The following is a 26,569-nucleotide window of genomic DNA, read 5'->3' as shown; positions in this document are numbered from 1 at the left end:
CTAGCATGTGTGTACCCTTACTTTTTTTTTTAAACTAACTTTACAGATTTGAACAAGAATTCATAAACAGTTTGATTAGAAAGTATGCCAGAGTTGAAGAAAAATACTTCTGGATAGGCCTGCAAGATATCAATTCTGCAGGAGAATATAGATGGGGAAGTGCAGATGGAAAGAGTGAAAGGCTAACATTCACAAACTGGAACAGTCTTCAGCCAGGTAATGTCTAGAAACTTAGTATTGGTTTCAGGATGCAATCTTGAACCTCTTCAATTTCTGAAAATTATATCAATCATTAACATATTTAATATATTGTCCATCTTCTAGCATTTCCTGGAGGATGTGTGGCTATGTCTGGTGGAAGATACCTTGGAAAGTGGGAGGTCCAGGATTGCAAAACATTTAAAGCTTACTCTATTTGCAAGACATACATCGGGCCACAAAAAGAACCAGAAGTACTGCCTAAGGTCTCTGATCCTTGTCCTCCAGGGTGGCACAATGGATCAGGACTTGCATGCTATAAGGTAGAGTATTTGTTATTTTTAAATATCCTGACTTTATTTATTTCAGATTTTTGAAAATTTAGTTTGCTCTCTCTCTTTTGGTCTTGTATCAGTACATTAGGTTGTATCCTAAGACACTCTGAATTCCTAAGTTCCATTGAAATTAATGAAAGAAAAGTCAGTCCTTCACAACTAGCATGTCTCATTCATTTCAGTGGTACTTGTTAGTCATGACTATGTACCACTGAAATAAATGAGATATGTGAGGGATTAAGTTCCGTTAATTTCATTTAGATTTAAGAATCCAGACTGTTTTAGGATACAGTCCATCATTATTTTCCTCATGATTTTTTTATCCTGGTGAGAGATCTAATGATTTGATCATGTGATGGCATTAACTCATCAGAATTTCTATTTCAATAATACTTGTATCAGTAATTGGTCAACCTCTATCAGAGCAATGACAAACAAATGTAAAATGCTATCCTGGACCAACTTATGTGACCAACAACCCAGTCCTAACTTGTGCTGGAACAGGCAGGCCAGCAGGCCTGTGCTGTATCCAGCACAAGTTTCAGGCTGTCTGAAGCTTAAACCAAGGCAAAGAAAAAATTTTCCCTTTATTCCGGGGAGTGCCACAGCAGCCCCAGTGGGTCTACTCATCTGCACCACCTAAAGAGGTGGCACAAATCTGAGAAGCCTGGGACTGCCTCGGGCCTCCCGGGAACAGGGCTAGGATTTGGCATAAGTGCTGAATCCTGGCCTGCCACCTGCTCCCCCAGAACCTTGCACCAACTGAGCTTGGCTGACACAAACTCATGGGGCTCGTTTTGGCACATTCGTCTGCCTGCCTGTCTGAAAAGAGGCATGAAATACTTTACAGCACTTTTGTGACACTCTTTGACCAGCGCAAGAGACCGTATCCCAAGATGTCTTTGTCAGAGAAAAGCAGGCAGAGTAGAATGAAATCTGCTTCCCTGTAACCATTTGGGTGGACTTTTATGTAATAAGCAAATCTTTGGCACCAAAAATTGGTAACAAGTTGTAATGTTTGTTTTCTTATTTAAGTTCTTTCATAAGGAAAGAGTGTTGAGAACAAGAACCTGGGAAGAAGCAGAGAGGTTCTGTGAGGCTCTCGGAGGACATCTTCCTAGTTTTAGCAACATGCTGGAAGTAGAGATGCTTCATGATACACTGAGAAACATCATCAGGTAATATTTTTGGAATGCCAGTATTCTAGTGGAAACTTGTTGATGTTGAAATCTTCATTCATATTTTAATAATACAGTGAATGGAAAGTGGCAAACTGACAAATACAGGTTCTCAGAATACCTGATGGTCAAAAGTGAAATCGTATTCTGCACCTCAACTTGTATTATTCTGTATAAAGAGAAGAAATATTTAAACCAAGTACCAGCAGGGAAGGGAAAGAAAAGGGGCAAGAGAACACAACTAAGAACACTTCAATTAGCGCTTCTATTACTTTGAGATCTTCACATATTTATGTGATGCAATAGAGAACTCGTTTGGTACGCAGGGAATAAGTACACAGAATAATAGATGTATGGAGAATTAAGTTGCAATCAAAACTAGTTTATTACACTGTAGGTAGCGGTGTTTGTTTCTGGTGAGTAAAATAGGATTACAGCCTAAGAGTATTGCTGAACACAATGGGCTCGCTTCTGAATAAAATAAACAACACTGTTCACCATTTTCAAACAGCAAGCTGGTAGATGCCAAGCAGTGTGGGGAGAGTGGCAAGAGGGCGGGGGGAGGTGTTCCTGAGCAGGGGAAAAGGGCAGAATGGGACGGAGTGGGAGCGGCAGGGGCCTCCTCTGCCAAATCCTAACATAGGGCTTCTCAAGTCTGCACCAGTAATGTAGTTGGTGCAGACTCAAGAAGCTCCATTGAGGAGGCTGGGACTTTACATGAGGTAAGGGAACAAATGTCTCCTTCCCCTAAGGAGTCCTCCAGCCTGCTCAGATCCAGCAAAGGATCTGGCCGTGGCTGTTTGGAGCTACTGCTCCTGGGCTTGATAGGAATGGGCCCTTAAACTCCTACATAACTGTGCTAAAATTCATATGCATTGGTGTCTTTTTGTTTGTTTTTTTTGGTACAGTGATGAACGATGGATCTGGGTTGGCCTGAATAAGAGGAACCCAGAATCTTTAGGATCATGGCAGTGGAGTGACAATAAACCTGTAAGTTAAAAAGACACCGCAAAATTCCTACACCATCCTAGTTGGGATAATTTCAGTAGATCTGAAAGACACTGGATATTTGTTTTAAAATGCATTCACACATGAAGTATGGAAGGAAAATACTCTGAAAGAATAATTTTAAAGAATGTAAAACAATTTTGTGAGCTAAAGGCCTTTAAAAATTTTAAATTCTTGATGCTGATAGCAATAGTTAATTATTATGCTTTTTCCATTCTAAAGTTTTTACATTTCACTGTGAGACAGAAGGGCCCACAAGAGTATTGCAGCTACTAAGTAGGAAATCTAGCACCCCCTCCTCTTTGCACAAGGAGAGAAGATGAGCAGCTTTCATAATATTAAAATGGTTCAGGCTTGTTGGTCGTGTTCCAGTGAAAACTCTATCTCCTGACATTTTCCCGAAAGCTTTGGCAGGCATTTTCAAAGGTGTAGGCACACCAGAGTACTCCAAACCATCCTGGTCTCCTGGGAGAAAGCTGCACTTACATAGGTGGTAGGCTTGGCTATTTGCTAAGAGAGATCATCAATTGACAGTGCTTCCACATGACCCTGATTGATTTTTGTATATGTGTTCACTGGATTCTTAAAGGAGAATCTGGCTAGTCTTCCTGCCTGTCATCCTGCATGTTCTTGAAGTCCCATATCTTCACATTTTTGAGGGCAGGTAGCCAGGCATTGCTAATTCTCAAGGTTTCTTCCTTTCTATTTATATTTTTATGTTTCTGAATTTCTGTCGCTTCGCTATAGGTTCACTGGTGGTATGGTTGGATTGTGGATAATACCTGGGTGTGTTCAGAATCATCTGGTGGCCCATTTTTAGGACATGTTCAACAACAGCTGATTTTTTTTCTGACTGTTGTAGATGGCAATGTCTCTCCTGTTCCTTTATCCTTGTGCTGATGCTTCTTTTTGTGGTGCCAATGTACCCTTTTTTCCTTTTTTTTTTTTTGCAATGACAGGGAATGTGATACTACCCTAGTTTTGAAAGCAGGTGTCTGGGATTTTTGACAGACTGTAGAACTTGCTGCACCTTACAAGTAGGCTGATAAATAGGTCTCAAATTGGCTTGTTCTGCCAGTATGATCTGTTACATACATGGCAAGAGCACTTTAACTCCTTGGTCAGGTTTTTCCTCAGGAATGTACCTCCTCACCGGGGTTGCATTGCTCTCCTGATTTCTGATCTGGAATATCTATTTTCCTGCAGAGTCTGTGTGAGATGGTAAAGCTCTGCCTGGAGATTCTATGGTTCAGAAATTTGTTTTGCACGGAATATTAGAGTGTTAATTAGTTCTCACTTCGAAGCAGGTTTCATTCATGGTTTAGAATAAACCGCAATGTTGTTGTGTCTAGTCGGTTAATGAGCCAGGATACAGGGGTCTTTATCAACCCTACTAGGGGATGTGTGAGATTAAATCTGAGATCTTCTGCATTCAAACAGTGTGCTGTGTCACTGAGAAACCATGATTAATATAATTTGCCACTCAGCCTTTTTCTTTTCTCTAGGTGTCTACTATTGTTGTGCCCCACAACTATCAAGATGACTATGATACTAGAGACTGCGCAGCTGTTAAGGTTTTTTGTAACACTTTTGAGAACTAATGTTGAAAAAGAATTCAAAATATGTGGAAGTACTTTGTGAATTTTAAAAATTAACTTGATATATATTAACTTGATATATAAAATTTAGATCAACTTTGTCAATTTTAAATTACTGGTTTACTAGTAAATTGTCAACAAGTTCCCTGAAGTCATTTTACTACCAGAGAAATGGTTAACTGCACTATGTTTGAATTGATAAGCTGAGCATAGAATTTTGTGCTTTCTTATGCAAATGGATGCTAAACCTTTTCCATATTTGCCACTTTTCAGCTGCAGTCCTCCCTCCCAAGCATATGGAATTTCTCCCACTTTTCCCACATGGGGTTCCAAACACATGTTTGCACAGATGAATAAAATGTTACTGTGTCCCCTCTATCAACGGCTTTTCTGTTGAAAAGGTCCCTGCTCAAAGCTTCTTCTCTGCAAGGAGCAGCCACTGCAATTTGCATACATATGTAATATTATGCTTAGTCTTTAGGCTGCAATCCTATGGACACTTATTTGCAAATACCTTGTTTTTTAAACAATCATGCTTGCCTCTGAGTAAACGGATGCTAGATCTTTTTGTACAGTTATTTGCTCTAATATACTGTCTATTCCACCAGCTATTCCACATTGCAAGAGTCGGGGCTGTTTAAAAAATAAGAAACTGCCCCCTTAATTGATGCAGGAGTTGGTACTGAATATGCCTCCCTATTCTTGTTTTTCTTGCTCATGTACAGATTCTTAAAAAAAAGCATAGACACTACTGGACTTTTGATCTTGAAGATAGAGAGGATGATTTCTACTTAAAACCGTTCCACTGCAGTTCAAAACTTGAATGGGTGTGTCAGATCACTAAAGGTAGACTACATAAATGCATTTGATTTGGCTTTTTATTTATCTAGTTTTTGAAACTAGCATGAGGGAAGAATCACAAAATGACCTGAGCGCAGGGGGGGGGGGGCTTTAGCTCTTAGCCCAGTAGCAATTCTGTCCCTTTTTGCTGCATCCTGCACACTGTTCATAGTTTTTAAAAGCTTCCACTGAAAGCCAATAGAAGCTTTTAGAAAAAACAAACTATACATAGCACGCATTGCAGAAGGCCTGATCAATTTGTGTGGCAACTTCTTGAGTTATCCTATTGCAGTAACATCTTCAGAATTTCCTGAAGATGTTTGATGCCTGCTCAATGCAACTGTTCTGCCCTTCTCTGGCCAGCAAAACATAGTGAAATAAAATGCATTGTATTTTACAACTGGCACTGATTGCTTTATGGCAGCCAGCGTGAATGGAAGAGGAGAGCCTACTTTGGATGTTGAGTATGATTAGTCTCTGAAAGAATCTCTCACTATGTTTAATGTGGGATTAACATTAATCTTTAATCACATTCTTGAAAATCGCACTAATCTTAAATTGAACACTAATCACACTCTTGAAAATTTCCCTTGTTTTGACCATTCAGTACCCCCAGTTACTTTATTTCTCCCACTTTATCAACAGGTAGTTCTCCAAAGACACCAGTATGGTACAAACCAGGTAACGTCCCATTTAATTCCCCCCCCCCAATTATATGAAGGAAATAACATATATTTAGTTGTTTGGTACACATGGTGCTCTAAAGTGTCTGTTTTCAAACAAAACTTGACTGCACAGTCTAAGTGCCTCACTTCCTGTGCCTTCATGGCAGCTTGTAAGCATAGTGAACTGTTGACCTAATTTCTGCTGCTGTGCAGCACTACCAGTTCATATGCCCCAAGAGTACACAGGAGCTTTCAGCCCAGTGGGGATCTGGTCACACAGAGAGCCAGAAATCCCATCTGATCTACTGGCCTGGATTCTCAGTCTAAGCAACCCATCACTAGAGTGCAAGCTGAACTGCTCATATAACTCCTTGCTGAATTAAAACCTTGCCTTTAGGCCACCAGTTGCAATCAGAGAGCAGCATCGGTGCATTACAAATATTAATACAATTATTATTATACCATATAAAGGCCAGTTGAAATATGGTATGTTGCTAGAAAGAGACTCTGGAAAAAAAACTTAAATTTGGACTGGATATGTTTTCAGGAAATGGATTGTCCTCGTATTCTAATTTGGTGCACTAAACTTAAAGGGGCACTTCACTTTCTGTGATGGAACATTGAATAGAAGTCATGCCTCAGAGTGTTGACTACTTTTTTTGACCCTTGACTACTTTCTGTCTATAAAAGTCACGTTAGCCATTTTCATTTAAAATTTTTTCAATTGAATTTCTTACAAAATTACTGTCACTGGCCTTGATACATTTCTCATCCACTTAGGACATCCTGCTCTGTATTATCAGATGATGATAAATTAATTTGGTTTCATTATTGCAGAGCTTCGGCTACTACAAGTAAAAGGTTCTAGAACTGTGAAGTTTATGGTGAGGGGGTTTGTATTTGTTGTATTTTAACATTATCTTCTGGTTATGGCTTATTTTCCTTGTAGATGAAGATGGAATTCATGGACCTCTACTGAATATTGATGGGTCTGAATTCTGGTTTGAGCCAAATAAGCACTTGAGCTATCAAGAAGCTGCTCTCTACTGCTCAAGGAATGGAAGTGATTTAGCTTATGTGACCTCTTACACAGCACTAGAAGGAATCCTAAACAGAATAGCAAATGTAATTATTGCCTTTTATCTAGGAGAGTTCTTATTGTGATACATGCCTGTGCTGAAATACATAGAGGCTCATAAGCTTTTTAGGAAATCTGTGGGTTGTATAGGGCCCATGTCTAGCAGCAGATATAGTAAAGATGTTTTCTTTCTTCCAGTAAGAAATTACTCTTTCTATATCCATCTTTCCCAACTTTTTCTATAGTATGAAATGGGGGAAGAGTAAGAATATAGAATAAAACAATCAACCTAATTCTCCTCTATCACACTATGTCTTCTTCAAGGCAGTCTGCTTGGAGCATCCATGTGATTTGAATGCAAGGGAAAGATTCGGAACGCTTTCTTCTCTTGTACTACAGATGATAAAACTTGTCCACCTTTCTGTGTGGGGTGCAGAAGAAAGCTTGCTTCAAGACTGATAGGACATATTAAGGCATGAACTTGCCTAACTTCCATTCTGGGGAGCTGTGGTTGAAGAGCCCAAATTGTCTTAATGGATAAATTGGCATTATACAGAGGCTTTCAGCTGCCAACATAGCATGATTTTTCCCTCCCCCATGTCTTATTACATGGCTATAATTTTAAAAGCAGACACCTGCTACAAAGTTTTCATATGTGCCTGAGGTAGCACACATGCAGAAAACTGCCCCAGTACACTTTCAATTGGAGATTACCATTAAAATTCTTTATTCAATTTATTGCATTATCTGAGCCACATATCTGAGAAGCTGAGATTGCAGGAGGAAAGTGATCTCAACAATGTAACTTTACAGGAAGCATGTTGCTCTGTTTTGTGCCATGCTGTCTCCAGACAGTACTGAAGGATGTCTGATAGACTGCCCTTGGCATTATGAGGACATGAATGATGGTCACCATATTTGCATCAGAAAAAGGACCTTAGCCACCTGGAAAGTCAACTGGATGGAAAGCATCCCTGTCCACTATGCTGTCCCATCCTCTGTTGCTGGTGAGGTGTCTAAGGGTGCAGTCCTAACCAACTTTTCAGCAGTGAGGTAAGGACAATTCAGCTCCAAGGTAAGGGAATAAACATTCCCTTACCTTGAGGAGGGCTCCCTGACTGTCACCCAACTGTAGGATGCAGCACATGCCCTATTGGCACAGCTATGTCAGTGCTGAAAAGTTGGTTAGGATTTGGGCCTAAGAACATCCTGTGTGAACAGCAGAGGCTGAACTTCACGGATAATGTACATTCAAGCTCAGAGCATGTTGTCGTTTGCATTTTCTAGTGAATATGGTTCATGGTCTAGAAGTCTTCATAAGTTTGTTTAGTGCATTCAGGCTGCAATCTGAACCACACTTTTCTGTGAGTAAGCCCTATTGAACAAATTAGGACTTACTTCTGAGCAGACCTGGTTAGATTGTGCCCCGAGTTTTATTAAGAGCTCATATGTGGTTTCAGAATTGGTGATTTCTTTGTATCACATTTTTGTAAATCTCACTTGTTCTTATTGAATAATGCTGTGGAGAAATTTTGTTGGCTTTTGAACATCTGAGCAAACTTGGTTATCTTACTTTACTCCCTGATGCTAAGAACTGTTGTACATAAACATGTCACTCCAGCAATTGTTAGGTTTAAGCCATCTCTGAAAATGATTTAGATTTTCTTTATGCATTTGTTTTATCCTAATGTCACAAAGATACATCTTTCAGTACAAGAGGTACTATTGCATTTGGTGCTAATGTCTTTTTTTTTTTTTTTTTTGCAGTTATCGGACAAGAATCAGAGCTGGTGGCTGAAGTACACACCTCGAACTCCCTACCATCCATTGTATGTAGTTCTAAAATTCTTTTGACATTCAGCTTATGAAAGTGATCTAGTAATATCAGGGGTGGCCCAACCTGAAATGCTGCCTGATGTTCAAGTTCACAACTGCCACTCATTTAAAAAAAAAAACTTTTTTTTTACAAATCTTCTTTACTTACTCTTTGTAAGTGGGCTCTTTGCACTCTGCACTGAAACCTGGAAGTGCTTGACTTCTGATGAAACCGGGGGTTGATCACTTTGTGGTTTCGATGCAAGGCACAAGGAATCCAGTAAGTAGGGGAATGATCGACTTTGCATCCCCTGCAGCACGAAGCCAGTCATTCTTTGAGGGAGGGAGGCAGTGAAAGTTGGATGGAGTTGATGGCAGTGACAGGCTTAAAGTGAAAAGCACTCTGAGTCTACTGCCCCTTCGGACCCCTCAGAATCTGCTGCTGATGCTGCTGAACCAGCCCTCAATGCTATCAACTTGTTATGTTGAGAAGTCAGGCACTCAAGTTTTGGGTCAGGATTTATTCATTTGGCAGCTAAGTAGCTGCTTTAAATCCAGCCAAAAGGAAAGCTGCTCGGCATGGGAAACTGGCTGTGTGTAATGGCTTATATCACATGGGACCTCCAGTTCTCACTGAGTCATGTGTGTAGTAGCATGGGAAGGATTTTCATATTTAGATCCCATCTTCCCTTGGGTAGCCCCATCCTAGTGCACGTCCCTGCTGGTAGAACTAGCATGCTGCCAGTGCTGGCTGTCGTAAAGCAGCTGTAGAGTGTGTTCCAGAAGAGTGAAATGGGATTAGGGGCAGGGGCAGGGAGGCTGTGGGAGGGGCTGGAGAATGTGGCTACAGTGGCATGCATTGGATCTTATCCTCCTTTTCCACAGCCTCCCTGCCCCTTTCTCTCCCTCAGACTTGTGCCAGCTAAAGAGTTGGCACAGGTCCAAGGAGACCCATTGTGGGGCAGAAGCCTTATTTAAATCTTCTTTCCTCTCCAAAACCTCCTTCTCCACCCACCCCCACTGGAATCAGCATGCACTTTTTCGGCACAGCTGCATCATGATTGGGGGGAGGGGGAAGGATAGAATTCGGCCATAAGTTACAGCTGGAGTACTGTGCTATACAGACAAGGATGTCATCTCTGTTCTGCTTTAAGTTTCAGAAAACAATCAGCTGTTTAATATTTTCGTACATCAGTAATAACTCAAATGTTAGTGTTATATGTACCTGTTTAATAAGACGTCAAAACTGGAATATTTGTTTTCTGCCTTGTGTCTAGTTTTTACCGGTACCGACATTATCATGAACTACACTTCAGGGATTGTGCACACATCTCTCCTCAGATTTGGAGCAGACGTAAGATAATTATTTTTAAAATGCTAAAAACTTGTTCTCTTGAACTCTGTAGAGCAGTGTTTCTCAAACTGTGGGTAGGGACCTACTAGGTGGGTCGCAGACCAACTTCAGGTGGGTCCCTATTCATTTCAATATTTTATTTTTAATATATTAGACCTGATGCTACCATGGTATGTGCCTGCATTTGAGGAAATGTTACAGACCTGTGCTTTGAACAAGCTACTATGTATATTCTTTTAACCATGATAGTAAATGGGACTTACTCCTGGGTAAGTGTGGGTAGGATTGCAGCCTAGGTTTGTTAAAAATGTTCCTGCTTTATCATGTTATTTCCGGTTATGACATCACTTCCGGTGGGTCCAGAGAGATTCTCATTCTAAAAAGTGGGTCCCAGTGCTAAATGTGTGAGAACTACTGCTGTAGAGAACAGTACATTTTTGCTTTCCTTTGTTTTACTTTAGAACAGTGGTTCCCAAAGTTCTGCTTGAACTTTAGGAACCCTGTAAATATTTGCACGGGGAGGGGCAGAGGGCAGTAACATGATCACCGTGCTCACACTGCTGCCAGACAGGAAAGGGGTGTTAAATTTACCTGGGGGTTGTTGTGGCTCTCTGGATGGTCTGGGGAGCCTGTGGCCCTCCTCTGCAACTCTCCCTGAGGCTTGAAAATGTCAAAAGAAAAAAAATCCACTTCCTATTTCAGGACAGACTGGAAATGGGTTTTTTCCTTTTAAAATTTTCAGTGCCTAAATAGATTACTGCATTCTGTTTAAAATATCCTATCACAACCAGATTTAATATTGTTCAGGAGATTGGATACAGGTCGTCTTTCGTTATCCACTAGGGTTCCATTCCAGAGCTCTTAGTGTAGTGGTTCTTGAACTTTTCCAGCTCACGCCTCCCCTGATCCTTGTAGCCATTGGCCACGGCTCCCCATTACAACACCTCACCTCAGTTACCCCCAAAATGGGGGTGAAGGTGTTATAATTATACACTAGAAATAAGGCTGCCAGCACTCTGAGGCTGCAAACTAACCACACTTACCTGAGAGTAAGCCCCATTGAACAAAATATGGCTTATTTCTGAGTAGACCTGGTTAGGATTGTGCCCTGAGTTTCTTAGGAGCATACCTGGAGGGTTTTGGAAAGGGAGGGGGAAGTGATGAATCTGCTGGGGGAGGGGAAGACTTTGTTTTGTGTGTATCTGCTAATTGCAAACTGATGCAAACTGAGACCTAGAAACTATTTGGCTGGAATCCTAACCCCACTTTCCTGGGAGTAAGTTCCATTGAACACAACAGGACTTACTTCTGAGTAGACCTAACTAGGATTGTGCCTTTTGTCTTACAGTAGCTGCCAACAGAGTACCCCCCCCCCAAAAGGAGGTAGGAGGAAAAAGGGGATGGCTGAAAAGGAATGGGAATTTTTATTTTTAATCAATTTTTGGAGACAAAGCCATGAAGAGTGGCTTTATTTTTTTTTGAAGGGGGGGAAGAGAAAGGTGAGGATCCTGGGTTAAGCTGACACAGACCCCAGGCCTATGTAGGTCTACTCAGAAGTATGTCCCATTTGAGTCAGTGGGGCTTACTCCCAGGAAAGTGTGGAAAGGATTGCAGCCACACCCAGCAAGATTACAACTCACCCCAAAGTAGGCGGGGGCTGCTCACACACACACACACACACACCCACACACCCAACATGCAGATGCCACCCCTGTACCCCCAGGCAAGACGGAGGAATGCAGGAAGGGGCATTTGGACACCCCCCTCACTAAGAGCAGGCTGGCTCCTTCCTTCCCAAGCAGCCTTGACCAATCCCAGGATGCCCAGGGCGAGGGGCACACTGGGAAACGTAGTCCATGGGGCGAGGTTGCACATGGAGAGAGCTCCATGATGAGATGCGGCACCTCTGCCTGCCCAGCCAGCCTTCTCTCCCACCTCCCCCCACCATGTTTCACACGTCCTCCCAGGCTCATGCTGCCCCACCCACCTTGTTCACAGCTGCAGAAAAGCAGCAAGTCAGGAGGCAGCACATGCAGCAGAGCTGCCTCGCCTCTCCCCCCCCCCAGATGCCTGGCAACACCCCTGGAGGCTAGCCACACCTCACTTAGGGAAGCAGGACACACAGATTGAATACCTCAGCCCTAGTGAATAAAAAACCTGGTGGATTAAAAAACAGTGGAAAAATAGATTTAAAGGCCTACTTCCTGGTTTCTTGCTGCTGCGCCCCCCCCCCCATTGCTCCTAATAGAATAAGATCTTGTCTTGACATCCACAGGAGTTTGATTCTGGGACTCCCTGCTGAAACCATAAAATGTGTTAAATAAAAACAGTTAAACAAAAACTCTGTCTCTTTGCAATTGTGGTTTGAAAACAGCTTTTCTTACTGTTGTAAACACGCAGCAATTAGAAATGCAAAGGGCCCGCTCCCTTTGCCTGGCTCAGCCGAAGAATGGAATGATCACTTGCTTAATAATAATAATAATAATAATAAACTTTATTTATATCCCGCCCTTCTCCCTAAAGGGACCCATGAAGAGAGACTTGCATGACTGTCTCTCTACAACAGTAAGAAAAACAGGTGTTTTTTTTTTAAGGGATGCATTTTTTTCCCTCTTCTCCATGGATCAGCACATTCCTTCTCATTCTCAGTGGCCATTTGTGTTGAGTCAAATCAGTGTATATAAAGTCCGTGTATAACAAGGTTGGACCTGTATTTCAATAAACTTATGATTCTGCTTCAAGAAGAGAATTTGAGTTTTTTACATTTGTTTTAGAATGCACTGTTTTAGAGTATGCAAGACTATTCTGTTTCAGAAGGTGCTGAATGTGAGAATATTGGAATCGGATGCTTGAGTAAACCAATATTAATGACAGTACTGTTTGACACCATTGTTTTGGTTAGAATTATTTTCCTTGATTTTTATATTACTTATCTTAAAATCTTATATTCATTGTAGTATTCACAAGACATTATAGTATTCACAAGACACGAACATGTGCCTTCGTATTAAACCTACAAAGCTGCCTTACACTGAAACTGGGCCATCTAACCCCATTCTATCTGTTCTGACTGGTAGCAGCAGTTGAAAATTTCAGGTAGAGGTCTTTTCTAGCCCTGCTATCTGAGATTCTTTTAAGAGGAAATGTCATGGGTTAATCCTGAGACCTTCTGCATACAAAGCATGTTCTCGATCCATTAAGCTAAGAATCTTCCCCCATTACTTGTGGGCAGAACCTATAATAAGATAATTGAACTATATTGTTCTTTATATTAATAATTTAATCTATATATTTATTCCTGAAGATGATGTAATAAGCTGCAGTACCAAACTTCCCTTCATCTGTGAGAAAGAAAATACATCACTACTGGAGACACATGATCCAGATTATAAACCGCCTCAGAAGAGATGTCTCAATGGTTGGACTGTTTTTCTGAATAAGGTAAAAAAAAAAAAGTTTTTTATTTTTGCATTTCAAACCATAATGTCTGTTATGAGGGAAACAACAAAGCAATTTGTGCATATTTGCAACTATAGTGACTTGAACTATAACTAGCTGATACTTGTAAAGTTTTTTATTATTATTATTACTGTGCTACTTTGTAAATTAAATCCAAATAGCAAAGCTAATTTGAAATACAGGTACCTTAGATTCAGGAATTTTAAAATGTTGTTTCAGTGTTATCGAACAGTGATCCCACGGAGTTTAGAATTTGAGAAAGCAATGGAATATTGTCACTCACTTGGAGGTATGCTTCCTACAATCCAAACTCCAGCTGAACAAGGTAAGACCATGAGTTGCACACTTTGGACCAAGTGCAATTTTGTCTTTTAGGCAATGAGGTGTGCATTATTGTTTTGAATTTTATAGGTGGACACAAAGAGCCTTCAGAAAAGCTATAGGAAATCCTGGGATGGGACTGAATTCATGCCTTCCCTTTGAACCACCTACCTTTCTACTTAATACTTGCATTAGGAAAAAAAAAGTTCACCTGTATGAGTTCATTCATTCATGCATGTAATATTAGTTGCTTTTAGTGAACTTATTGATTAAAGAGCATTGAGTGTGAGTTGATATGGAAGTTCCATCTGTGCTGCTTGATCTGTGATGGCTAAGTCATATATGCAAGTCTCATGTGATGAAGCAAAATAGAAAGCTTCCTGCTTCAGGTGAAGCTAGACTGAACTACTGTTGTTTATGACTCTGAGTATACTTTGCAGTTTTATAGTTATTATATCCCCACAAAATATGTGAGGTCATTGACCTCCTGTGATTCCTCCATGATTCCTGTGGCTGAAAGAAAGAGACTTGTCCAATGATTGTTTGTTTGAGTTGGCATTTGAACCTAATCGCAGTACTCTTTTGAACGCTTCCCAAACTTTTTAGCACCAGGACTCACTTTTTAAAACAATATATCACAGGGGTGGCTAACGTTTCAACTTTAGGGCTTCTGGACCTTTAACAGTTGAGCAGAAGAGGGAATTTCAGCAGGTGCAGCTTGTCGTCTTCTTGTTGACAAGCAGCACATGCTGAAATTCCCTCAACACAATTGCTAAAGCTCCAGGAGCCCTAAAGTTGAAAAGGTCGACACCTCTTCTCTAGCAGGATTCACCTTAGCTTTAGAAGACTTTTTAAAAAAAAATGTTTCACTTTACCAGCTGCTCAAGCCTGTTATTCTTTTTACTATGGTGGGGGAAAGGGAACTGCCCTCTATGTTTGAGCTCCAGCGTCACTGGATGGTGATTATTCTGGTAGCCTTGCATTCCCCTTTGCCTGCCCTTCAACAGGAGCTGAGAAATGGTTGCTTACTCTAGAGTAAATGCACACTTGGGCTTATTTTCACTTTCCATAGGTCTCAGTACATTTTCTGTGTCAGCTTGGGGTGGGACTTCCTTGTTGAGAGTTTATTGGGGCTTGTGTTCATTGGATTGAGACCATTCTGGTGATGTTGCATTCCTCTCTTCCTGGCTTTCAAAGTGGACTGAGACATGATGGCTTACTTATGAGCAAATGCTCACATGCTACTCAGTTTCACTTTCCATAGGGCTCAGTACATTTTCCTTGTTGGCTATCAACTTATTAGATTTGCAACCCACCAAAAATGGGGTTACAACCCACTGGTGGGTCCCAACCCACAGTTTGGGAGCTACTGCTCTATTCTATTGCATTAGTGTCTGGTTGAGCTCAGCATAATTCTGGAAAACCTGGTTTCAAGTTCCCAGTCTGCCATTTTTCTCTAGGTGACCTTGGGCAAGTCATTGTCTTTAGCTCCAATTTTCCATGAAATGGGGGAGAGTAGAAACCTAATTATTGTTCTGGAAGTAAATGTGAAAGATATTTGCAAAGTATGTTGCTCACTTCTAACTTGTAATAATAATAATACAAACACCTTTGGGAATGACCCAACTTGCGTTCATGGTGATGTGTTTGGGCAATTCTTAGTGACAGCAAGGCACAGGCATGGTAGTAAACATGTCGAAGAGGAGGGAAACAAATGTCTGAATTTGAACAAATGGAGTAAACTAGTCTATCCCTGTCTTTTCTTCAAAAATTGGGTATCTTCTTTGGCTGTGTCTAAGTACCAATGGATGCTCCTTTTCCATAGAAATTCAAGTTGAGTACTATATTTTAAAAGGGGGGGGGGGAGGCAGTCGGCACTGGCAAGATGCTCATTTTACCAGCAGGGCAGCCCAATAGGTTTGGGCCGGCAGTTAATGTAACAAGATAATGTATAAATAAGTTTATTCCAGGTGTCTAATCATAATTTTCAAATATTTATCTTCTGCCAACAGATTTTATAACATCCTTGCTTCCCAACCTGCCAGAAGCTATTTGGATTGGTTTGTCCATTAATCGGCATACATTTGAAAAGAAGTGGGTAGATGGGAGTGTGTTCGAATATAGCAACTTCCACCCATTGCTTCAAGATAAACTAAGGATGTTCCCACGTTTGGTAAGCTGTTGAGATTTTTTTCTGTTTTAAAAATATTCATCATTGAGTAAAAGCCATCTTCTCTGGTATGCACAGGTGACACCAGTTACCCAAGTGTGCTGGTTAACTAAGCTTTCCCCATCCTAGGGCTCTTGGCTTCCTCCTTATGTGACAGGAATGGTGATGTTTCACTCCTGCCCTTATGTCGCAGGAAGTGAAACTTCTAGAGCAGGGGTGTCCAAACTTTTTGGCAGGAGGGCCACATCATCTCTCTGACACTGTATTGGGGGCCGGGGGAAAAAAAGAATTAATTTACATTTCAAATTTGAATAAATTTACATAAACGAATATATTAGAGATGGAACATATGAATGAAGGTCTTGCAATAGCTCAAGGCCTATAAAAGGTCTTGCACAAAGCAAGACCAGCCTTTCCTTTGCTGCCGCTGCTACAAAGATGTAATGCACATCGCAGGTGTGAAACAGCAAGTAGTGGAGGGAGCCTTTATCCCACAGCTCACGTGAGAGATCGAACAGTTGCCCTCACGCTGAGAGCAGTTGCGTAGCCCAGCATGGACTCCAGCAAGTCTCCGGAGGGCCGGAGGCTGACTGGGGGCTCCCTGAGGGCTGGATTGGGAGTCCTCGAGGGCCGCAAGTGGCCCCAGGGCTGGGGTTTGGGCACCCCTGTTCTAGAGGCCTGCAGGCAGGCAGAGAGGCACTGCAGGGGGAACCCTGTCAGGTAAATGTTGGGGGGGCCTGCAGTTTGGGTGACTAATTGGCTGTTTGTTAACCAGAAAACTTGATTGATTGTCATCTCTGCCCACCTGAGGCAACAGGTAAAGAATCCAGTTAATCGAGTTTGTCCCTTAACCAGTTTCTGGATAATGCAACTTTTACTGTAGTTTGGTTAAAGGAGAAAAAAAAACCTATTATTTTTTAGGACAGAGAAAGATAGAGATATACAACAAGAAGTAAAACCTCTGCTGCCTTCTGGGTATTGTGTGTAGCTACCTTCCTCTTCGAAACAGAGCCGTAGAACTGCCTGATTTTTTTCCTTTTGCTAAATGATTCTTTGCTACAAATATTATAATTGTGGTAGCAATTAAAAACTGATAAAAGTTCACAGTAATACTATATATAAGATGAAAAGAGTAAAACTTTATAGCATTTTCATTAAATAAGTATTTCTTTGGTTTCATTTTGCATCATAGTTTCTTTTAATAGCTCTTCAATAATTACACCTGTGTCTACAGTAGTGCTTCACCATATTTCACAGAATATGCTATAGCAACCATCCCCTGGTTTGTTTGCTTTTCAGTGGTTTGATGACATCAGCCTATGTGGTGTTTTGCTCAACGATCCCAAGTTATCATATGTTGGAACTTGGAATTTCACTTCTTGCCAAAACGCTCTGTCTGTTGCCATATGTGAACAGGATGCAGGTACGAGTAAATATCCCTAATGAAAGATGCATACTTTCCATTAGAGAGCTGTAGGAAGTGATGGTGATACTGGAAAAGGTGTGTCCTCCACCTCTACATAGCTTTTTGGTCCCTTGAGAAACTGAGCACTTCACATTTTGTATTGGCAGCCCCACTTAACACAAGTGTACTAGTCTGCGGAGAAAAGAATGTTCCCAAACACTTGTGATTTCCTGGCATTTTTTCCCATTTGATTATAGGTCTTTGGCACTTGTCCATGCCATGCTTCCCACTGGCAATGTAGTGTGCCTTGCCAATTGTCAAAAAAAAGTATATGTAAGTGGTATGGTGGGTATGATTCCCTTTCCCTTCACTGCTTCTGGTCTTACACTCATAGAGCTTGATGTAAATGTCAATGGTTTAGCAATAACAGACTTCCCCCCCTATAATTTCAGAGCCATGATATGTCTTTGCTTTGCTCTTGACAAAGTGAATTTACTATGAATTTGGGGTGTAATAAACTAGTTTTTTCAAAGCTACAAAATATGGTCCTACTACAATTCATAACATACTCAGGAAAACCTTTTAAAAGAACATAGTGACCATATCGCAGAAAATGTAATGTACAGTACCATAGCTTTAAAACCATTTCATGAAAATTTAGGGCAAGCATTGCTGCTATGGCTGCTGTTAATTCAGTTGTTTGATGAATGATACCATTTGTCCTAGTCAGCTATTTGGTTTCTTCATTAGATGCTATAGAGAACCAGACACGGGAAGCATCTACTGTAACAGTCAACTATCAAAATGTCATATACACCATAATTCTGAAGAATCTCACATGGTTTGAAGCACAGGAGGAGTGCCTGCAGAAGAATATGCAACTGGTTAGCATTACAGAACAATACCAGCAGGCTTTTCTTGCTGCTCAAATGGCCCAGCATAATTACCAACTGTGGATTGGACTCTCCAGCAAAGACGTAAGGCTTTCTTCTCCCCTTTCAAAACATGACTCTGGGATACAAATAGAAACAGTTGGGTGTTGTAATCAACTGTGCATTTAGACAATGTGCACACAGGTGAAAATAATAATAGAATAATAATTTACAGTATTTATATACCGCCTTTCTTGGTCTTTATTCAATACTTTATTCAAGGCGGTTTACATAGGCAGGCTTATTAAATCCACGCAGGGATTTTTACAAATTGAAAGAAGGTTCTTTCTTTCAAGAACCACTACATTCAAGGTGTTACACTCCGATCTGGTTTGACATTCTGGCCTCCATCCTCCCACGCTCCGAGCAGATGGAACAGCTCAGCTGCAGCTTGCCAGCTGCTTCAAGGTCGCACGGTGCCGGTGGCCTCAAACTGGCGACCTTGTGGATGTTAATCTTCAGGCAAATGGAGGCTCTACCCTCTAGACCAGACCTCCTTCCAACTAACTGCCCAGTCCTAACCAACTTTTTCCAGCGCCAATGCAACCGTGCCAAAGGGCACATGCTCTATTTGAGGGGGGGGGGGAGTCATAGAGGCCTCCTTCAAGGTAAAAATATTTGTTCCCTTGTCTTGGGGCTTTCGGTCCTGGAATGTTGGTTAGGTTTGGGCTGTAATTCATGCTCGGGGATCTGGTGTAGTGGCCATAAGAACAGCCCCACTGGATCAGGCCATAGGCCCATCTAGTCCAACTTCCTGTATCTCACAGTGGCCCACCAAATGCCCCAGGGAGCACACCAGATAACAAGAGACCTCATCCTGGTGCCTTCCCTTGCATCTGGCATTCTGACATAACCCATTTCTAAAATCAGGAGGTTGCACATACACATCATGGCTTGTACCCCATAATGGATTTTTCCTCCAGAAACTTGTCCAATCCCCTTTTAAAGGCGTCTAGGCTAGACGCCAGCACCACATCCTGTGGCAAGGAGTTCCACAGACCGACCACACGCTGAGTAAAGAAATATTTTCTTTTGTCTGTACTAACCCGCCCAACACTCAATTTTAGTGGATGTCCCCTGGTTCTGGTATTATGTGAGAGTATAAAGAGCATCTCCCTATCCACTCTGTCCATCCCCTGCATAATTTTGTATGTCTCAATCATGTCTCCCCTCAGGCGTCTCTTTTCTAGGCTGAAGAGGCCCAAACACCGTAGCCTTTCCTCATAAGGAAGGTGTCCCAGCCCCGTAATCATCTTAGTCGCTCTCTTTTGCACCTTTTCCATTTCCACTATGTCTTTTTTGAGATGCGGCGACCAGAACTGGACACAATACTCCAGGTGTGGCCTTACCATAGATTTGTACAACGGCATTATAATATTAGCCGTTTTGTTCTCAGTACCCTTCCTAATGATCCCAAGCATAGAATTGGCCTTCTTCACTGCCGCCACACATTGGGTTGACACTTTCATCGACCTGTGCACCACCACCCCAAGATCTCTCTCCTGATCTGTCACAGACAGCTCAGAACCCATCAGCCTATATCTAAAGTTTTGATTTTTTGCCCCAATGTGCATGACTTTACACTTACTGACATTGAAGCGCATCTGCCATTTTGCTGCCGATTCTGCCAGTCTGGAGAGATCCTTCTGGAGCTCCTCACAATCACTTCTGGTCTTCACCACTCGGAAAAGTTTGCTGTCATCTGCAAACTTTGCCACCTCACTGCTCAACCCTGTCTCCAGGTCATTTATGAAGAGGTTGAAAAACACCGGTCCCAGGACAGATCCTTGGGGCACACCGCTTTTCACCATAAAGTGCCATAGGTGCACTTCTATGATTCATAGGTGCAGTTCTATGATTCAGTAGGGAAGGGACAATGGAGGCAAGGGTGAAAGGTGAAAGAAAGCAAACTTGATTGTGAGGATAGTTTAATAATAGGGAAGGGGAACTCAAAAATATGTAGTCACTATGTAGTGGGAAAGAAGGTGGGAGGAGAAGAGAAGCCCCTTGGCCAAGAAGGGAAAAGGGGTCACAAGATAGCTTGAGTGTGTGATGGAAAAGGAAGAGAAGGAACTGAGGAAATAGTTGTTCTAGGGAGTGGGGGGGAAAGGGAAGAGAGGTTTAAACTGAGGAATTAAAACAGTTCAGAAATAGACTAAGGGCCCAATCCTATCCAACACACGAGCTGCGACGCCAGATGGCTACCACTGCATCTTGTGCTGGAGTTGAGCTGGTTGGAGGTCTCCTTTAAGGGGATATTCATCCCCTTACCCCAAGTAAAGTCCCAGCCTTCTCAATGGGGGCTTCTTGGAACTGGGCCAGTTATTTAGCTGGCAGAGACTTGAGAAGCCCCATGTTGGACTTCTGAGCCTGGTGGGGGGGGGGGATAGGTTTTGGCAGAGGAGGCCTCTGCCTGTCCCCTCTCCCTCCCAGACCCTGGACAGTGCCAGGGCAGGTAGGCTGGTGTTTAGGGGCAGGCAGGGAGTGTGACTGGGTTGGGAGGGGGGAAAGGACAAGGCATGTCAGAGGCAGCAGGGAGTGAATCCAGTGGCAGCAACTTCTACAGAATTCTTTCCCTCATTTTGCAAACTGACAGCCCCCCCCCCCCCAGCTCTCCTCAGACTTGTGCCAGCAAAGTGACTGGCACAGGTCTGTGGAGATAATCAGTCTTAGTTACCTACTGGGAGGTAAGCAAAAAATACCTCCTGCAGGCTGTTCAATACTCCCTCCCACCACCACCATAGCAGACAGCCCATGCTCCATTGGCACCACTGCATGCTATAATGTGTTGGGGGTTAGGATTGAGCTGTTAGTCTTTTGCTTTATTGTACTAATACTCCTTTTTATGTTTATGCCATTAGGATGGAAATAATTATCAGTGGTCTGATGGAAAACATGTTCAATTCAGTCGATGGTCTAATGAAGATGGCGTTTTAGTTGATGATTGTGTGTATTTGGATAGCGATGGATTCTGGAAAACATCTGAATGTTACTCAAAAATACCAGGAGCAATTTGTTACTTACCAGGAAGTAGGAATCCTCTAATATGAATATGTAGTACTTAAGATGTATTTCTACTGCTGCTTTTGCTTTTGTAGGAGGGTGCTGCATAAACAGTTTTAAATAAATAAAATAAAAATATTTTCATTCCATTTTGTAAAACCAGAAATCACAGAAATGAAATATTGTTTCACTCCCACCCTTACTCCCCTGAAAATGGAATTCAGAGGAATACTGCCATCATGACTAGTAGTATTTGATAGAACTGTCCTCCATGAATTTGTAAGTTTCCAAGCTCATGGCCATTGCCACACTTTTCAGCAATCAGTTCTGTAGACTAATTATGCATTGTGTGAAGCAGTACTTCCTTTCTTCTGTCCTAAATCTCCTATCAATCAGTACATAATCATTGAATGATCTCTGGCTCTAGTACTGTGAAAAGGAAACCTCTTTCTCTCCACGTCCTGCATACTTGTACATGTCTGAATCATATTCCCTCCTTAATTGTCTTTTTTTCCCCTGATTGAAAAGCCCAAACGCTGTAGCCTTCTAAGCGTTTTGGTTGCACCTTTTCCAGCTCTTCAATATTTTTCTTAAGAGGTGGAGCATGGAGTAGGGCCTCTCAAATTGAAAATAATGAGTGGGCAGATGGCAGATTAATGTAGAAAGAAGTGGTTCCTCAAATATCTTGTTCCTGGGACAGCACTACCCAACTGTATCTATATCTCAGTGCTGCAGATTCAGTGCTTAGAACGTGGAAGTAATTGGCAATGACACATTGTCATCACCATTTACTTCTGGCTTAGAGTGATCCACAGAGTGACCCTGAAAACGGTGGTAAGGGGCTCAGGGAAGGCAGGTGGGCCCTTCCAGCCTGAAAACCCTCACACACGGAGTTCTGCTCGCTGAGCCTCTTACCACTGTTTTCAGTGTTGCATCAGGTGCTCAATGCAGGGCGGGAAACATCTCACAACATCTCACCCCTGCACTTTCACTGTGACGCCCCAAGGTGGAACCTGCCTCACAAATTGGGAACCGCTGCCCTAGGCCATTCGGAGCTTTAAACCTTGTAACCAATACTTCAAACAGGGCCTGGAAACATACTGATAATTCATGGAGATGGAACAGGGTGGGAGTGTTAAGCACCCAAACATGAAACCACACAAGAACCCATGCAGCCACATTCTATACAACAGAAATTTCCAGGAATTTCAGAAATTCTTCCTGGCGCTCTTCTAGGAATGTCCCACATAAAGCATATTGCAATAATCTAATCTAGCTGTGTCTAAGGCAGGTGTTACACTGGCCAGATCTGCCTTCCATGATAACAGAAATAAATGTTTTGATTTTAAAAATTTTTAATTCTAAATATTTTCTTTTTCAGATGAAACTGAAAAAACAGAAGTATTCAGCTCTATTAAATGTCCACACAAGATTAAGAATACACCATGGATACCTTTTCAAAACAGTTGCTACACATTCATTATAACAAAGAGCAGATGGAAAGAAATGAAATCAAATGAAGCCCACCATTTATGCAAGCAGATACGTAAGCAATTCCTGTGTAAACCTACTTCGTCCACCCATGTTTGTACAAAGCATTTAGATTTGAAGTACCTTCAAGCCCTGCTTATTTTCCCCCCATGTGATCATATACATGAATACGCAACTATGCATAGAGTGATATAAACTAAGCAATGCATAGAGACAGCTGGCAATCATTTTTACTATCACCACCTTCCTTTTTCTAGAGCTGCAAACATGGGTATTGCTGAAGCTGTCTCACAGTACAGTCATGTTATAAACTGTCCATAAAAGTATACAAAATTCATTAAATTATTTCACTTCTTAAATTGCTTCGACAGATCAAAATGCCTCTCTACTGAGCATCAAGGATGAAAAAGAAAACAATTTTGTTGTTGAGCAGCTTCAGTCTTTTGGTGGCTTTGTTCAGTGGTTGCAGCTGGGTCTGATTTATGAACCTGCTGGTAGGTTATTTGTGTATGTAAAACCCTGTAGTTATATGCATGTCTTTCTTAAACATACAAACAGATCAAAGCTATAACATCACTTGCATTCAGCTTTGATTTATGGAGGGAATTACTAAAAGATTTTATTTGATAAAAATACATTTTATTTGATATGCAGTGCAAGCCTATGTATGTCTATTCAGAAGTAAGTCCTTTCAGTGGGGTTTACTTCCAGGAAAGTGTACATAAACCTTCAGCCTCAGTTTTATAACTTACAAATAAAAGTTAATAGGAGAGATTCGTCAACTTCTTTAAGTCCTTTGAAAAATCATGCCTTAATTCAAAGTTATTTTTGCTATAGCAATTAATGACAACCTAAAGGCAACATGTACTAAGTTAGTCCCCCACAATAGTTAATGGTGGTTGTCATTATTGAACCCATGCAAAACAATAGATATTTAAAGTTTTTGGCAGATATTCATAGAAGTTGCTTCAAGTACAGTAACATTCCAAGCTCCTATATATTTAACTTCAGACTTTCAGGGCCCATAATTTCTGCTGTTCAACAGAGGAGAGATTCTACATTGTTTTCATGTAAATAAAAATTCAAGTTGAATCAATGGAGTAATGTACTTCTGGTTCCCTGGACTGAGCTCCATTTTGTCCCAATTCTTAAATTTTACAAGCATAAAATTACCATTTAAAAATTGTATGTGCATAGCTAATTGAAGGTCCTATCCAGCTTTCCAGTGCTGATGTAGCCATTTGCTAATGGGGCATTTACTGCATTCTGTGGTATAGGGCAATTTCAGAGGCCTCCTCAAGTTAAGGGCATGTTTGTTCTCTTACCTTGGGGCTGCGTTGGTGCTAGAAAGTTGTAAAGGATTGGACCCTGCGGCTGTTTGGAATCTCCAAGCATCAGTGTGCTACTGATAATGGATATTCAGCTTTTTGTTTGCAGTAGCATCATAGCAGTCACAAGAATAAACTTAATTCTTAATGGTTACATTCTATTCTAGAATCTAAATAGACATTGAATAGAATCAGATGCTTGCTAAAGAAATATTCATAACTGTATGCTTACATCCTAATTGGGACACTTTGTTCTTAAAATTGACACTGTAACCTAGCAAAGGAAATTATCCAGTCACTCACAAAAAAATAAACTTGGCCCTTAATCATTTTCTGTTTCAAGATTACCAAACTTTTTAAAGTCTTGTATGAGCAGTTTAATTTGGAAACTTAATGTTGTGTTTTCCCCACAGATAAACTTCTAAAGTGGTATGATGAAACACATTTGACGTATAATAACTGGAGACTGGGGAGACCTTCAATAAAGAATAATCATTTTGTTGCTGGTGTTAACTTGGATGGTTTCTGGGATATTGACAGTCAAGTTTACAGTCATATTGACCATCACCGCAGCATTCTTACCTGTAAAATAGAAATGGGTAAGCACAATAGTGGTGTTGGGGATCAACCAGGTCAGACCTTGGCCAAGATTCATCTGGCCGAGTCAACCCCTGTACTCACAGTACTACTGACAGCAGTAACATTGGGATGGGGCCATTGGGCTGTCGTAAGAGCATCTTATGCTCATCTGCAGAGCTTTGCCGAGGTCCCCTAACCAACCTGGTTCTGGCACCAGATAACCAATACTGTATAGCTGGGCCAGACCAAGGCCATGACTGTTTCAATTATCTGCAGATTCATGGTCCCCTGCCCACTCCCATTAACATTATATAATTGCTTACCAGGGTGAAAATGATTTTCCTTATACGGGTTGCTATAAGCATACAAGGCTACATCAACATGCAGGATGCCTCCTGGCAGCTTGAACGCTTGAAGAAAACCAAATTAAAGTTAACAAGAACCAGTTAACATCTGCTTCTTGTTAACCTCAGTCTAGTCTTTTAAAGCATTCAGATTTCTGGGAGGCAGGCTGTGTGTTGCTATAAGCTTGCATGAACTTCCAAACACCTTCTGACTTTTTTCTCATATGCCTAAGTAAGTTCAAGAGAACCTATAACATTTCTCATTGTCTTATTACTGAAACAGTTCCCAAAGAGGACAAACCACCATTGCCTAAGATACTAAACTATGGAAATGATTCTTACTGGATTCTTCAGAAAAAGCTCAGTTGGTTCAAAGCATGGGGAGAATGCAAACACAGTGGAGGCGATTTAGCCAGCATACACGATGAATCGCAACAAGTGTTTTTGGAAGATATTGTAAAGAGGGACGGGTTTCCACTATGGTTTGGCTTATCCAGTCATAATGTAAGTTTGGTCTCTGCTCTCATAACTATTATTGTTCTAATCATATTCCCGTGTGGTTGTCTTGGTTTTTATTTTTCCCTTTGCTAACTTTTTTGTAAGTTAATTGTCTTCACATAAGTTCTTTTAGGAGTTAGCAGGAGTGTGGGATGCGCTTTAATAAAGTATTTATGAGTTAGCTTTTAGGTCATTATTTTTCCCCCTACCCAGTGTCATTCTCACATCCCAATTAATTGCGTTTGGCTAGCACAGGGTGTTGAACTCTTTTCATACAGTGGGCAAAATAGCATTCAGGGTGCCTGCTGAGCACCAGAAGTTATTTCATTAAGCAGGAAGTGACATCACTAAACTATGACCAGAGATAAGCACTTTGTTCTCACCTAGGAACTCATTAGCAGCAAATGACAGAAGAGAAAATATCACATTGATCACATTTTCAAGATATGGGAGAGCCCAATTATCACATGGGTGCCCTTTCAGCAGTGCTACTTCTACTGAGACATCACTTCACAGCTCAGATTCTAAGAGGTGCTATGTGAAATGATGCCTGCCAACACTGCTGAAAGGGCAGCCCATATGAGTTGTCCCAGTGCCTCAGCAGCATCTCCTCCGTCTCTCACACCTCTTGGTCTGGCCCTTCCGAGTTCTGTTCCTTGCCTTTGGAGTCCTCTTTCTTTCCCTTCCAGTGCCTTGGCAGAAGTGGTACTGCTGAAAGGGTGGCACTGGGAGAGCTGAAGTATTACATGGGCCACCCTTTTTCAGCAGTGACATCTTTCCTGAGAAATCACTCTGCAGCTCAGACGCTGACAGCAGCTGATGGTGGCAGAGTCTGCATGATAATTGGGCTTTCCCAGTATACTGCCCTTTCAGCAGTTCTTCTACTACTAAGTTGTACCTTATAGCTCAACAGCTGATAGAGGCATAGGAAGAACCTAATTATCACATAGGCTGTATCTGTATTCAGCCC

The 26,569-nt window shown here is 41.5% G+C and overlaps 1 protein-coding gene across 1 annotated transcript in view; it reads left to right on the top strand.

The window, feature by feature from the left end:
* LY75 (lymphocyte antigen 75) overlaps positions 1 to 26,569 on the top strand; it is a 58,774-nt gene that overhangs the window by 23,561 nt on the left and 8,644 nt on the right. The window contains exons 11-30 of the mRNA XM_066612065.1: positions 47 to 216; positions 325 to 521; positions 1,569 to 1,711; positions 2,620 to 2,701; positions 4,225 to 4,293; positions 5,043 to 5,163; positions 5,803 to 5,838; positions 6,772 to 6,947; positions 8,668 to 8,729; positions 9,993 to 10,069; positions 13,374 to 13,510; positions 13,748 to 13,853; positions 15,862 to 16,022; positions 17,319 to 17,442; positions 18,175 to 18,401; positions 21,218 to 21,386; positions 22,741 to 22,905; positions 23,222 to 23,344; positions 24,592 to 24,777; positions 25,385 to 25,605. Coding sequence (XP_066468162.1) covers positions 47 to 216; positions 325 to 521; positions 1,569 to 1,711; positions 2,620 to 2,701; positions 4,225 to 4,293; positions 5,043 to 5,163; positions 5,803 to 5,838; positions 6,772 to 6,947; positions 8,668 to 8,729; positions 9,993 to 10,069; positions 13,374 to 13,510; positions 13,748 to 13,853; positions 15,862 to 16,022; positions 17,319 to 17,442; positions 18,175 to 18,401; positions 21,218 to 21,386; positions 22,741 to 22,905; positions 23,222 to 23,344; positions 24,592 to 24,777; positions 25,385 to 25,605 — 2,752 coding nt within the window. The remainder of the gene's footprint in view (positions 1 to 46; positions 217 to 324; positions 522 to 1,568; positions 1,712 to 2,619; positions 2,702 to 4,224; positions 4,294 to 5,042; positions 5,164 to 5,802; positions 5,839 to 6,771; positions 6,948 to 8,667; positions 8,730 to 9,992; positions 10,070 to 13,373; positions 13,511 to 13,747; positions 13,854 to 15,861; positions 16,023 to 17,318; positions 17,443 to 18,174; positions 18,402 to 21,217; positions 21,387 to 22,740; positions 22,906 to 23,221; positions 23,345 to 24,591; positions 24,778 to 25,384; positions 25,606 to 26,569) is intronic.

Source organism: Tiliqua scincoides, chromosome 1 (assembly GCF_035046505.1).
Source record: "Tiliqua scincoides isolate rTilSci1 chromosome 1, rTilSci1.hap2, whole genome shotgun sequence".
Classification (NCBI taxonomy): Eukaryota; Metazoa; Chordata; class Lepidosauria; order Squamata; family Scincidae; genus Tiliqua; species Tiliqua scincoides.
The sequence above is the reverse complement of the archived record's forward strand: the minus strand, read 5'-3'. Positions and strand labels throughout refer to the sequence as shown.